At 41.0% G+C, this 15786-nt stretch overlaps 1 protein-coding gene across 7 annotated transcripts in view; it reads right to left on the reverse strand.

Moving 5' to 3' along the window:
* MPP7 (MAGUK p55 scaffold protein 7) overlaps positions 1 to 15786 on the reverse strand; it is a 277171-nt gene that overhangs the window by 150249 nt on the left and 111136 nt on the right. For 5 of the 7 annotated variants that reach the window (XM_059729113.1, XM_014609084.3, XM_006263073.4 and 2 more), the window contains one exon: positions 13428 to 13546. The exons of 1 other annotated variant lie outside the window; for it this stretch is intronic. In XM_059729113.1, coding sequence (XP_059585096.1) covers positions 13428 to 13546 — 119 coding nt within the window. The remainder of the gene's footprint in view (positions 1 to 13427; positions 13547 to 15786) is intronic. One more of the 7 variants, XM_059729112.1, reaches the window with a different exon arrangement.

Below are 15786 nucleotides of genomic sequence, written 5' to 3' on the forward strand. Positions count from 1 at the left end.
CACCAATCAATCAAATTCACCATACATCATAGGGTAGGTAAGATAACTAGTAGGGTGAAAGTGATTGACTTTAGGAAGGCTAACTTCAGTGTCCTTAGGAGTCTAGTCAATGACTCACTGCAGGATAAGAGCATTGGTGAGATGGGAGTCCAGGAAGGGTGGTTGTTTCTAAAAGAAGCAATCATTCGGGCACAGAGGGAGACTATCCCAGTACAAGGGAAAAGGGGGAAAGGAGCCAAAAAACGTCCTTGGTTAAACAGGGAAATCCAGGGGAGCCTAAGGGCAAAAAAGAAGGCATATAGGCAGTGGAAGCAGGAGGAAGCTACCAAGGAGGAGTATACCTACTTGGCCCGCACTTGCAGGGAGGCAGCTAGAAAGGCCAAAGCAGCTACAGAGCTGAGGCTGGCAACACAAATTAAAGACAACAAAAAGTCTTTTTTTTTTTTTTTTTTTTTAGGTATGTAAGGAGTAAAAGGAAGGTGCAGGGCAGCATAGGACCCCTACTGAACAAGAAGGAGCAATCAGTGACAGACAGGGGAGAAAAGGCTGAGCTCTTCAATGAGTTTTTTGCCTTGGTGTTCCTGAACAGGGCTCAAGATAAATCTCCTAATGGGTTCTGAGACGGGCATCAGAGGGACACCAGCCCACCAACTGTCAACGCTGACTTGGTACACCTGGATGGACTGGATGTGTTCAAGTCAGTAGGCCTGGATAAGCTGCATCTGAGGATACTGAAGAAATTGGCTGGTGTCATAGCAGAACCACTGGCTCGGCTGTTTGAGTGCTTGTGGCACTTGGGTCAGGTCCCGGAGGACTGGAAAAGGGCCAACATGTTCTCTATTTTCAAGAAGGGGAGGAAGGAGGGATCCAAGTAATTATAGGCCAGTCAGCCTCACCTCCATCCCTGGAAAGGTCTTTGAAAAGATTATGAAGGATCATATTTGTGGGAGAGGGAAAAATAATGCAGCAGGGAAACCAGCACAGATTTGTAGCAGGTAGCTCATGCCTGACCAATCTGGTTTCGTTTTATGGCAGGGTCACAAAGTGCTTACATGCAGGAGTAGAGGTGGATGTTGTTTTCTTGGACTTTAGCAATGCCTTCGAAACGGTATCTCATCCTATTCTCATAAATAAATTAAGAGGCTGTGACATAGATGTTTACACAGTCCGGTGGGTGGCAAATTGGCTCAGTGGTCACACCCAGAGGGTGGTAGTAGACAGGTCGGTATCAACCTGGAAGGATGTGGGTAGTGGATCCCACAGGGTTCGGTCTTTGGACCTGTACTCTTCAATATCTTCATCAGTGACTTGGATGTGGGTGTGAAGTGTAGTCTGTCCAAGTTTGTGGATGATGCTAAATTGTGGGGTGAAGTGCACACTCCGGAGGGTAGGGAATGATTGCAGGCAGACCCAGAGAGATTAGAAAAGTGGGCAATACACAATAGGATGCAGTACAACAAGGACAAGTGCATAGTGCTGCACCTAGGGTGCAAAAATATCCAGCACACTAACTAGCTGGGAAGTAACCCTCTCAGCAACACAGCAACAGAAAGGGATCTTGGAGTCATTGTGGACTCCAAGATGAACGTGAGGCGTCAGTATGACGAAATCATCAGCAAAGCTAACAGCAACTTATCACACATAAGCAGATGCATGACAAATAGATCCAAGGAGGTGATACTTCCCCTCTATGTGGCATTGGTCAAACCGCAGTTGGAGTATTGCGTCCAGTTTTGGGCGCCGTACTTCAAGAAGGATGTTGATAGACTTGAGAGGGTCCAGAGGAGGGCCACTTGTATGGTTAGGGGCTTACAGGACAAGCCCTATGAGGCGAGACTGAGGGACCTGGACCTCTTCAGCCTCCACAAAAGAAGGCTGAGAGGTGATCTTGTGGCCGCCTACAAATTCATTAGGGGGACACAGCAAGGGATCAGAGATGCTCTGTTCACCAGGGCGCCTCTTGGGGTAACAAGGAACAGTGGTCACAAACTGACAGAGAGCAGATTTAGCCCAGATAAGGAAAAACTTCTTCATGGTAAGGGTGGCCAAAATTTGGAATGGACTTCCAAGGGAGGTGGTGCTCTCCCCTACCTTGGGGGTCTTTAAAAGAAGGCCGGATAAGCATCTGGCTGGGATCATCTGACCCCAGTACTCTTTCCTGTGTAGGCAGGGGGTTGGACTCGATTATCTATTGAGGTCCCTTCTGACCCTAGCACCTATGAAAACCTCCATTTTTGTTCAAAACAGACCAATATGCCAAAAATATTTCTATCATAGCCTAATATAACAGCAAAATTACAGATACAATTAAAAAGTATATTGAAAATGTAAGTTAATTGAGTATGAAAGGTACTGTCACGGACCCACAATATTTTGAGGTGTTTGTGGGATGTCAGGTAGATTTTCTTAAATTTGTTTAACTGATATGGAATGCAGAGTCTCTAGAGATTGACAGCATCAAGCTGTATTTAGCCTCATCACCCTTGTATTTGTATGCATTGTAGTATTTGATATAAATCTATTTCTTCTAGTTACAGTAAGGCCAAGATTGCTTAACATGACAATCTACCAGTCAACACACCAGAAATCTATTAAAGACAAGAATACAATTACCTGTGAGGGCACATTTCTCACAAAAAAACAAAAAACAAAAAAAACCCTCTCTCTCTCCAATCTCTCACTTCTAATCCTCAAAGTCAAACCTACAAAACACTTCTCAGAGATGTGCCTATGAACTTCACTTCATCAACCTCCGGAATACTAAAAATCATGGACTAAATATAGACATTGGATTTATGTCACATTATAACCTGCCTGCCATCTGACTACCCAGGTACCACTCCAGTATTTAACTGCTACATTCATCCCCCTTCTCCCCCACACCCAGCCTCTCTCTCACCCACTGACTCCTCAATTTACATCTTCACTGACTGCCTGTCTTGTATGCATACCAGCCTAGCCTCTGGCTTCTTTACTTTTCATTCCATCCAGGAAGAGCACACACCAACTGCAGAAATTTCCTCAGCCCAATGAAGGGTTTTTAAACCCAAAAGCTTGCTTAATCCCCCTCCCCCCCCCCACTATTTAAGTTGGTCTAATAAAAGATATCAGATTCACCCAAAGAACCTTGTCTGCCTATGTCCTTAGACCAACATGGCTACAACCTACACCCCCATAACATGACAACGATATTTAGGTGTTACTCTTTAAACAAGGGGTATAGGTTGTAACCCTGTTGGTCTAAGGACATAGGCAGACAAGGTTCTTTGGGTGAATCTGATATCTTTTGTTAGACCAACTTAAATAGTTGCAAAAAATCTTTGCAAGCTTTCAGGTGTAAACACCCTTCATCAGGCTGAGGAAGCATCCACAGTTAAACAGTAAGTTTGACACCTTGTTTCTCTTTAAACAATAAGTTTCATACCTGGGAAAGGATCAAAGCCTGAATGACAGAGAAATAATCACAGAATTAGCATCCGACAGGGGTATGTTTAACAACCAGTCAACTAGGCCCTTGCAGAGGTGGCTGGAAGCACACAGGCCAGGCCTTTCTAGATAATGATGAATTAATGTTTTATAAGGAGAGAACTGCAGCAAAGAATATAACCCAGGAACAGGCTAATTCCAAGGAAGGGCATTTCTCAGTGGGGAAATTAAGTGAGAAATGGTATCTTTCAGATATGTCTGAAAGGATATCATTATTCTCCTGGTCATAATTAGATATAAAATGACTTCTGGTTTGGTACTCAGCATCTGAGGAAGTAAGCCCACTGCTTACAAAAAGTTATGCTCTGACTTGGTCTCTAATAAGGGCATCACACCTGCACTTGGAGCAGACCTGACCCACAGAATTTGTGGTCCCTGGGCCCTAATGAACATGACCATCACTGGCAGCCCCTTGGCCAGAGCTTTGCATCACTGGGCAGTGGCACAGAGCCAAGGGTGTGTAGCCACCTTCAGGTGGCACTGTGGAACTCTGGCTGGTTGGCAATGCCAGGGATGTGTGGCAGTATAGAGCCACAGGTGTGTGCCAGCACAGCTACATTTGGGCAGTCTGGAGCCAGGGTCATGCAGCAGCACAAAACCATGTTTGGGTGGTGGCATAGTGCTGGGGTACTGTTTCCATAGTCGTGTCAATGTCTGTGCCACTGTATGCCCATGGTTCCAGGCTCCATGCCTCTGCCCCAGTGCAGCTCTGTGCTGCTATTGTGCCAGAGCTGCACGCTGTCACATGCCTCTGGCTCCTTGCTGACTGAACATATGTCTGAGCAGCCATCCAATCCCTGCCCCATGCTGCCACCCTAATGCAGCCCCACAGATCCAGCCTGGGAGGAGCCCCTGTGGCCTGCATCTAGCTGGGGAAAAGTTTGACATCCCTAGTCTATAAGGTGCAAATCTGCCCTGCCTTGGTACACAGATACGCCTTTGATGGGGAAGAAGTTGTGTGCATAATATGTACTCCCCAGGAATCCAATGGATAATGCATGTAAAATGGGCAGATAAGAAACCATGTAAGAAACCCAACTTAAGCTTTGCCATGACAGCAAGTGGTTGTCTTTATTCTTCCCAAGCATACCGAATGAGTTAGGTATGCTGGCATACAGGAAAAGTTGCAGAAAGCCCTGACAGGAAGGTCAGAGATAGCAGGTGCTTTCTAACCTGCTGAGATGTGGAGGATGCATTCTGAGACGTTAGGGCTAAGATGCAGGTACAGTATAAGGTAAAAATCATCATTCTGATATTGTCTTCTGTTTGTTTATTCTTATATCTTTGTATTTCAACAGTTGGTTATCGATTTCTTGTGTCTGCTCGTTTTTGTTAAAATCTTCATGCTATCTTCTATAACTTACTATTGTCAGTGGTAAGCACAGTTTCAAAGAAACTGACCATACAGGCAGCCATCTTCTACAAAAGGGAGGCAGAGATCTAAAATTTCTGAGTACATGACCAGACAAGGGTATGAAACCCATAGCTGGCAAAATCCTCTCTGCTAAAAGCCATCAAGACCTGGATGAGGTGGGAAAAGCTGAGGTGTCAGTGATCAGAAAGGTGATCTCAATTTGTACTCAGTGATCAAGCAAAAGATGGTGAAGCAGGATTTGGGGCTGAAGGGTAACCCTGAAGGTGCAAGAGCACCCAGGAGTGCATCTCAAAAGGTGCATCTGACAGAATCTGCGGTCATGGTCCATCACCAATTATATTAAATACAGATGAAGTTAACAAAGCCTGTTAATTCAGTGTTGTAATAGAGTCTGAACACTATGATCTTGTGACAAGTTGCATGTTAAAAACCTATAAAAAACTCAATGAAACTTAATGTTGGTAACTAAATAATAAGGAATATATTAAAAATAAAAGCTTCGCTCATCAGTGCCTAACAAGAAAGTTAGTCTAGCAAATAACTAGAAGGAGCAAGGGTATTTTAATTGCAAAACTGTAAGAGTGATGGGCTGATCCTCACTCTGCCTGTGAGTGTCTCTAAGTAAACTACTTTTTTTAAAGAATACACTTTACTATTTATTTTCCACTACTGAGTACAGTGCAAGTTTAAAAACTGTACTTCAAACAAAGCTCTAAGCACTTGCTTATATTTCTTGTTTCAACAGAATTAGCCATACATTGGAAGTTAATTAAGTGACTCAGTCATCTTATTTCCTACAACCCAAAGCACAGAGGAAAGTACTTGAAGATGTCAGAATAAAAACTTATGGAAAAATGTTTTGCTTTGAGGGGGTAGGGAGGAGGGAAATGATTAGACGCACAAAAAGATTAGACACACTTGGTTAAGTGGTAAGGTACAACTATATATTTAAATATATAAATAATATTTTTAAAAATGGAACTCCAACTCAGGTAATCAGGATGATTTATTCCTAATTAAAGCCATTTATATGCCCCCATAACCTGCTAATATATAAGCACTTGATCTTAGTAATAATATAATTGCTCATTTGCTATAATACAAATAACATTATAACTCAAATTATTTAAAGCAGGGATACCAGTGTTAAATATAAATCAGTAGTGCAGCAAATAGCTATGTATTTGTTAAAGCTGTTTTTTTAAATACACAGTGAAATTTAAAAAAAAGCTGAAGCTACATTCAGCCAACTAGTTACATCACCGTTGTCATACAAGCATTGCAGGTTGCAATCTCTGTCAAAAATCAATAAGCACAATTAGAAAGATGGATTTGGCAGACATCATAAACCTATTTTTTTCAGATTTTTTCCCTAGTAGCGGCCTTAATAAAGGGCCATCCAATATCTAAAACACCAAGGAAGAAGGAATACTTGTTAACTCCAAAATTTAAATGTCTTCCCCTAAGAAGACGACTGAATTTGTTTTAGAATCAAATAAAAGACGGTTTAAACCACCCAAAAAAAAATCAAATAACCCCCCCCACCAGAAGTATCAACCTTAAACCTGAAGCAGATGCCATAAAGAGTCTAAGTTTCTCTGGAAGATACTGAGTTTTAATGTAAAAAAAACCTCCTCCTTTCTACTTATCAGAAGTACCAACTGAGATTGGTGAGTTATAGCTAATAAATTAAGAAAATCAAATTAAAATATGACTGAAAGCTGGCAACCTATACCCTAAACAAATTGCTCTTTGCACAGATGACATTGCAAGTACTTTGAATAAAGTTATAATTTGAGCCAGGAATACAAATGGGAGTTAACAGACTGTTTCTATTCTTGATACTGCCACTGACTTGCTTTAACCTCTGCTCTTTGGCTTCTCTGCAGGCAAACTGGATAAAACTATCCAATTATCTCTAGCAAAGGCAGTACCCACATTATCATAACATGATCATCATTGTGTTTCTTCAAAATGGCTCCTGAAGCCACCATTTCCTTTTAAAGCAGAAGTGTCACATATACAGCCAACAGACTGGATCTGGCCTGTAGACCTGCTCCACCTGGCTCACCAGGAGTGAAGTGGGAGAAAACAGCAGAGCCAAGCCTCCCACTCATTTCCTAAACAAGGCAATGCCCGGTTTGGAGGAGACCCAGGGAGCTCTGGCAGGTTCTTCAGTCCCCTCCTAGACTGGTCCAGGAGGCATAGAGCAGCAGGGAAAATTATACCCCGCTTCCTCCATTCATTCCCCAGACTGGGTATTTCCCAGCCTGGGAAAAAAGCGAAGAGTATTACTCCACTGAATGTACAGGTATTCATCATTCTTGTGAGAGAAAAGTCTGCTGAGTGTCCACCTGGAACATCTCCCTGAGGAAACATGTCTCATCTGAAAGAAAAATTGAATAAATGTTTGTACACCGCATGTTTCTATGGGGAGAGCAGCAATTCTTCTGGTAGAAATGTAATGCTCATATGTGGTCTCAATTACTGGAGAAATACCAACCATGATCCACAAACTACTGTTAGTTTTGCTTTGAAATATCCTTATGATAACAGCCTTTTGTGTACTGTTCTACTCAGCTTATATTTTACCTAGAGTATTTCCTTGACATTTCTCTTGAGAAATCAAGAAAGTAGTAAGAGGTCCAAATTCCCATTTAATTGCGTCTAGTATCTTTACCTCGTGAAGATCTGCAGATTTTCACCCTAGCATCTTTCTAAGCCAATGCTGTTCTCATGTGGGCTAGAAGCCTCCATGCCCCTGGCCTGTAGTGGAAGGTTCCAAAGGGAAACTTTTCATCTTCACTGAGATAATGGCCCCGTTCTGAGGGCCAAGCATGCCCAATGCAGTCATTGCATAACTGGCTTTGGCAGGAAGCCTAAGCAGTAAAGTGTTACATTTACCTGAGCAATACAGCTGTGTCATGTGCATAGAAGCATCCTGTGTGAAAGGGGCATGAGCATCATGTGCATGGACATGTGATAAGCTGTGTGACCAACTAGCAGGTGGTAGTCAAGTGAGGTTACAAAAAGTGTTTGAACCTGTGCCTGGGGCAACCGTGTGTGGGACATGAGATTGCCACCGTGTGTGTTGGTTTGTTTGATGGTCACTGTTGCTGCGCTGGGCGACAAGGCTCCCAGGGATCCCAAGAGCAGGGGGGGATTCCCTGCCAATACACCCCGACTACCAGGGGAGCAAAGCCTGGGACAGGCTGAAGGGTTGTTCACCTTCCCCACAGCGACCCAAGCCTGAGGAGTTGAGACACGTGTGGCATCTCCACTGCACTTTAGAAGAAAGCTTTCCTTACATGTTGGAGACCATGCTGCTTATGCAATCATAAAAGAGTGTCCGGGGCATCAGCAAGCCCTGGCAGTGCAGAAGCAAGGGCAACACAGGCTGAAACAAGCGTCCTTGCAAACCTGGAAGAAGCTGGAGAGGATGCTGAGAGAACACGCCCAAGCCAGGACGTGGGAGAGCTGGGAGCACCTCGACCCCTGAAGACCGGCAGTGGAGCCGCAGAGCGTGGCCGGTGAGACCCACTGCAAGAGTGAGCCCACAAGACGGAACCTTGGACATGCGAGTCGCATTCCCTGGGTGGCACCATGCCAGACACTGGAGTATTTTTTAAGTTTTTGGTTTTCTTTTACTCTGTAATTGTATTGCCCATGGAAGTGGGGTCAGCCCAGAAGGGAGTACCCCGGTGTGACCCAAGGAGGCCTGGTGGAGAGAGGCGGTGGCCACAGACTTACCCTCCTTTTAAAAGGGACAGCCAAAGCAGGGCAGCTTCAGCCACTTACCCCAGACTTTGAACTAAGCAGGAAAGAGAGTTAATCCAAGCCCAGGAGGGGTGCAACAGATTAAGTCAAGCCTGTGTGGTGACCAAGTACCTGATTGGTGTGGCGACTATTTTGATTGGTGAGTAGACAGGGTGTAGGGGAAGCAGAGCCCCAAGCCACTCACCCTTGCACCAAGCCAGCCTGAGGGTGGAGAGGCATTCCATTTCCAGAGGAACCTCCCAGCTTTCTTACGCCATCAAAACGTGGCAGACAAGCAAAAGGAAGATCCATCCCAGGTAGAGAGGCTCTAAGTGCCCAGTTCGCCCTCGCCGGGCACAGTCATTGAAGATTCGAATGAGGAACACCTGCATGTATGACTGAGGAGGGTCTCCACTGTGAGGACTTCCTATTCGGATCAAGTGGCTGGAGGAGCAGCCAGGGGTGAGACTGAGTACAGAGCAAGTGAGGCCTCAGAGTAGCTAATATCTCTCCTCTGTGTTTTAGCAGCATGTCTGGCAAGTGCCTGGGTGATGGCTGCTGTGTTGTTGGAGTGGCTGAAGGAGCAGCCAGTGTGTTCTGAGAGGTGTGGCTGCAGCAACTGAGATATATATAGGATTCATGCATCAACGCTAACACAACAGCAATACCAATGTTTATGCTCAGTAACTATATGGTGGAATGCATATGACCAAGATAGAATATAATGTAATTTAATGATTTTAATATAAGAAAGATGAGGAAAAAACTACTCTAACTTCAGTTACTCAAATTCTTGACCCTGTATTTGAATGTATTGTATTGGGTTGCCATTAACTTACTAATCTAATTATGGAGATCATCTCTTAAGAAGATTTTTCTACAAGTCCATATACAAGACACTATTTTCCGCAGTACGTGGAAATAATAAAATGAAAGTCTCTCACAAAACTTGAGTAAGTAATCAGATGAGAAAATAATCAGCTCAGTGAAAAAGAGGATGACAAACCCAAACATTCAATGTCCTCAACTAGTTTTGGTCTAGACTGTCAGCAACAGACTCTCTGCCATGTGCTTTAAAACCCAAAATTGAAATAAACTAATTCCTATTCCTCCTCCTTTTTTTTTCCCCTCGGAATGAACAGTTGCATCAGTTTTTGCTGGTTGTACTGCAGCAGGAATGTACTGTAGAGAGCAGTCCAGTATTTGCAAGGGGATGGATGATCTAATACAACTTTTCCATTTCTGACTTCTTAGAACAGCTTATGCTGGTCCAAGTTTACAAAGAAGAGATTTTTATCCAATAGTAATGAATGGAGGGAGCTCCAAGACAAGTATTTTTAAAAAGAGAGCCAGTATAGTAAATCATAGTTAAAAGCATACATCCTTACAGAAAATATTATAGTTACCTTTATATGCATAACAGATAAACACAGTAGAACACAATTTTTAAAGTTAGTTTGTTATTTATTGACGCTTTTTAAGCCATATACCCTTAAGCAAAAAAAAGTCATCAACTTCTCAATGGAGAAGGTACTACAAACTGCTGCCTGCCTGTTTACCCCTAATGGCAAGAGCAAGCATTTTTCTAGAAAACAGAACTGTATCCCTTAATAAGTACAGGACAGGATTATGAAGATCTTTATTATTAACAGCCTTCTCTTCCAAACTCTTTCTGTGTGGAAAGATTTAAGAGAAAAATCACACCAGTACCAAAAGGTAACCTGGTCCAGGCATCTCTGCTTTAAAATGCAAGTCTCTTCCTGTCTCTTGAATTGCATACATTTGTCTGTACAAAATAGAGTGGACATTAAAGGCTACTACTGTAAACCTGGCCCCTCAAATTACGTTCCAGACCTTAATGCAAAGCACTTCCGAAACTCAAGAACAGCAAAACAGTAACGGCTGGAGAGGATATCTGCTTCTATGACAAACAGTCAGTAATATGCTACATGCCCCAAAATTTTATATAACACTGGATACCTTTCTTAAAGCTATTATAAAGCCAAAAAATTGAAGATAATGAAATTTTGGGCTTGATACATATCTATGTAAGGTTTATCTGCCTTGCAATGGAGGAAGTCAGACAACACAATCAAAGTGATCCCTCTTTTGCACTTACAAATTACAAAATCTCTAGATTTCTATACAGAAATAATATACTGTAAGTAACAGAAGTGGGGGAGAACAGCAATAGATCAGCTTTCGGGAACAAAACATACCTAAAATTTCCTGGGATACAATGAATCTCTATGGTTTAAATGCGACTGTCAACAGGTTTCAAGTCACACAAATCCCCAATTCTGGAAGGCTCAAGATTCAAAGCAGTTCCCCTACCTGCAAAAGCTAGGCAGAATTTTTTCAGTACAACATGCAATATCTTTCTGTAATAAAATGTTGAATCACTGAAGCCAAAACATTTTCTGAAAACAGTACATCTTCTGACAAAGTTTCTGACAACCTGATTTTTCAAGTATAGCATAGTCAAAATTAGAGAGTTCCACTCCAGAATAGCAACTTATGGGGAGCCGGAAGGAGCCTGCCCGATTCAGAGCACGTTCTAGATGAGCAATTTAGTCACCAAGGACTGGCAATTTGGGGTTGAGTAGACACCCACCTGTTTTTTTTGCAAAACATTCTGAAATGTCTAGTTATAAATTTATTTACAGCAGAGTTTGAAACTTTGTTACTTCACTTAACACTGTTCTTCCTCTTTGATCAGCCCTACTATTTATTCCCAGTTCCCTCTCTGAATTAGTTTAGTTATGGATACTTTATTTTATTATTAAATAGACATATTACTGCCAAACCAGTTTGCAGCTCAACCTTTTAACTCATCCCAATCGCCACTTGACCAGGTACAGTGAAGTAGTAGCAAGTCTTGGATCTGCTTAACTCCTGAATTCAACAATTGGAAAATTATGTGGGCACTGACAGTGGAGCCATTAGGGCAAGTAAGAGTGATGACATTTAAACACTGTTCCTTACCGTTTTGTGCTGTTATTTCCATTAGCAGATGAAATTAAGATAAGAGCTCTCTGCTAAAAGTTGAAAATAATCTTGACCAAATATTGATATAAAAATTGTTTCCATCCTTATACTGTTAACAGATTTTCCTTTCTTTAGGGTCATTAGAGAAGTTTTCTGCCTGAAAACCTTAGTCAAAAAAAGCTTCCTTTGTATTTTCCTTAACTACTGAAACACTCAAATGTTACAGAAAAATCCAAAGTTTTGCAGTGCCTCCGTTATTATATCCAACACTGCCAGCTTGACATACTTTTATATTGTTTTTCCCTAAAGCCCCAGCTCTTGGAGTCCAGCAATTCAGTGAGAGACTTAGCTTTTATTTTAAATTCACTGTAGACAGAAACTTATAAATATGACTCATATGTGCCCTAAGAGTTCAAAAATAATAAGCTAAAAAAAGAACTCAAAGTTGATCTTGAAAACAACAAAACTGATTTTTAAAGCCAAACTCATTAATTGTGAATGCTCAGAGCAGTCATTCCTGCTTACCCACTTTATTCCTTTGTATACTGGGGTAATGAAAATTACTTTTACTGATTATGTGCAAACAATTACCATCCAGTAGCTATTCTTCAGGGTAGTAATGTGGCCAATTTGTACTATTTTTGGAGGCAATTCTACTTTTATCAAGTTTCATTACCCCACTCCACCCCTCTGAGCTATGCTGGCTAAGCCAACAGCTGTGCCACTTCCATAAATTCATAACAGGCAAATTTGCGTCTGTGGTAACGCTTTCAACATCATTAAGCCTAATACAGAACACCTTAGATCACACCTTTGGGAATTGTTCTGAAGTATTAATTCATTACTACTATGAAGTATTTAAGTACAATGGTACCTATCAGGATTTCCTCAATTTTGTCTCATCACAGGGGGACAGTAAGTTAATACACTTTGACTGTTACTTCAGTCTTAAGCCTTCCCTTGACTAATGATTGACAAATGTAACAAATTTTGTAAAATTATGTGCAAGTCTGGATTTATTTGTGGTATGAATTACTATCACCTACTGACTCAGCTGAGATCTTGGAATTTTCTTACAGCTCAAGTTAGCCTTGTTTTACAGGCTCAAAGCACACACAGTGTTGTAGGAGCAAAACATTTCTAACCAGCTGACTGGTCCCATTTTACTGCTATGGAGCAATTTGAACATTATTAGGGTTGCTTTCCATAATCCCATGGCATTGCTTTGATTCTGGTTGCTGATCCTTTTCATAGCAAGACACGTTACTGAAACATTCTTCCAAACTTATTTTAGTCATACTTTAGTTCAATATATTTATATGCAAAACACAATTTTCAGTGGAGGCAAGCCAATAAAAGAAACAGATTACTAGAATTTCAGTTGACTTTGTTAAAGGAAATTATTTTAAATTAATGTGGCTACTGAACTGTTGCCATACTTGACCTCAGAAAATATATTCCTTCTAATTTTTGCTGGGAACATTTATTTGTTTAAGCTAAACTCCAGGTCTTGAATGTTGACCATAAAGAAGTCTCAGATTTCCTGCTACTATTTTGTACTCTCTCTTTCTAAACAAGGGCAAACAACATATGTTTGCTGCATTAGTATTACAGTGCCAGAACATCACTATTAAATGAAGTCATCTATGTATTTTTGGTAGAATCTTATTTAACAACTTCCACCCCTGAAAGAAGCAGTTAGTTAAAACAAGACTGTTTTGTTTTCAGTGAGCAACACTTTGATCACTGGTTTACTAGATGGCGCTCAAAACATTTTTCCATATGCTCTTCTCAGAGATATTCTAACTTAAATGTGGTTTACCTTTACCAGTGAATGAAGGCTTTTTTCACCAAACATATCCCAGAGGAAGGTCAGGTCTTCCTGGCTGTCCACATGTGGCTGCAGCTGGGCTGGCAATGCAGCTAGCAGCTCATACAGACCTATAAAATGAAAATAAAACACAAAGTGTAATCTAAGGGTGATCTCATTAATTTCACTTAACAGTTCTGTGTAATTGGCTGCCTGGAGCATGTCATTTTAACTGGAGAAGGAGTCTGGTCTATCCAGCAAAACATTAGCCTGAAGAACCAAAGGGAACATTTTTTAAAAATTACTAAGAAGCAGGTATTAACAGTGTACTTTTTACCTTGTCAGAGCTGTCAAGCTTCTACAGCCATATATATTTACACAAGACTATACAGAAAATTCATAAAGATTTTGAAAAAAGACAAAACCAGAAAAAAAACGATACATTCCTTTGCTTAATCGTTATTCCATTTCCCTTGATGTTAGCCAAAGAGTGAAATGAGTCATGAATAGGAAAAACTTCCTTAAAAGAACAGAAACTGGATAGGGTGGTCCATTAAAAAGGGTTCGTGGTTTCTCTAAATGTTTCTCACTAATATACCACTTAATGTATTTTTATCCGATGTCCAGCACAAATCTACAGCAAGACAAAAGAAACTACATTGTTATACAGTAGCCAGCCTTTAAAACAAAACCAAACCTTAGGTGAACACACAGGTTTAAGCTACATTTCCAGGTATTCAAGGTTTAGCCTAGATTCTCTAGAAGGGTTAAAGTAGCTGTTGCTCCCAGTTATTTGTGGCACACCTCACTTGCAGTCTCCGGGGGCAGACAGTAGCACAGTGTTCCACAGTAGCGTACAGCATAAACTATCCATCAGGCACACAGGCTATCAAACTGCTGTCCAAGAAATGTAGCAACAGTGCTTGCAGCAGCCCTCTTTAGGGAGGTAACCTGGCATGGGTCGCTATCAATTCATAGCACATGTTTAATTTTCCAGTGGGATTACTTGGGGTAAAAAGGACAAAATGCCTTTTTCTCCTGTCTGCTGTCTACAAAAACACCAATAACCTCCTGGGATCCAGTATACATGGTCCTGCTATTATTTTTAGTCTGAGTAAGTGCTGCTGTTCATCACAAGGACAGTTTTACAAGATACTCATCTAGTAAAGTCCATTATGGTAAATTATAGGTTGCCTGTCATTAGTATGCTTATTATCACCCTAAAACATATGATTTAAATATTTCATTAGTAAACATCATTTCACAACCTTTTAAGGCATCATTCGCCCCTTCAAAAATTAAATATAGCGCCTTTGGGATCTGATTATTTAAAAATTTTCTCTCTTTTTGTTGGCTTTGAGTAAAGTTTTCTGGAAAAATGTTCCTTCCAGTCACATTCTTTTCTGTGGTCCAAATGTTTTTGGTGGTTGACATTCATTTCTCTCAAAATCTTGCTTTTATTTAAATCTGTTCTTGTTTATGCTTCAGGAATACTGTAAAAAGAGGATATAACTCAAACCACTACAATTTTGCGTGGAAATAAAAAAGCACAGCCATAGCCAAGTACTACCTAGTATCAGCAGTTGCACTAACACCCAAAGATCACAAGTTCAGAATGGGACTCTTGTCTCTTATTCTCCGGATTAATGTAAGTTAGGCACCTGGTGTAAATGGATATGTGCATCATGTGGTTTATGCAGACAGCAGGCAGTTATTTAAGCACATTCAAACAAGTCTGATAGCGAGTCACAATGGCTACCAGCTGCAAAAAGTTACATTCATCAGTCTAGCTGAGGAAACAAGTGTGTGGTAAGCAAAAATAAAGTTGGAAAAAGTTAAAACACATGTAATTAGGTACTAGCTAAATAGCTCTTCTTGAAAACAAAGGTTTCCTGTATAGCCTGATTTATACAGGAAAAGTTTTTAATTTTTGTACTGAATACTTCAACCATCAGGCTGGTATGAATGCATATTTCCCCTCACAAACCAAGACATGTTTTGGGGTTTTTTAAAGCAAGAGTAGAATACTAAAGATCTGTCCTTACACTGGATCGCAACAACCGCTAAGAAACAATTCCTGTCTACCTACCATTCAAAGTAAGAAAATATTAATTTGATCCACTTCCATTCAGCAAAGTTTCTGATTGGAGAAACCATTCTCTATTGATTCACAGATCTATTTCTGCATTTCATAATACCTACTGCACTGTATTTTGTCTTTGTAAGATGTCACTATTCTGTAACTTAGTCAATTAAATCCTCAATGAAAACAAACTGAAAATATTCACAAAATATCTGTGTTTAAACATTGAGGGGTGGGGAAAGAATACAAGCAAACAGAAGGGGATTAGCACAATCTTTTAAAATTGTT

This window comes from Alligator mississippiensis, chromosome 5 (genome assembly GCF_030867095.1).
Source record: "Alligator mississippiensis isolate rAllMis1 chromosome 5, rAllMis1, whole genome shotgun sequence".
In the NCBI taxonomy this organism is placed as follows: Eukaryota; Metazoa; Chordata; order Crocodylia; family Alligatoridae; genus Alligator; species Alligator mississippiensis.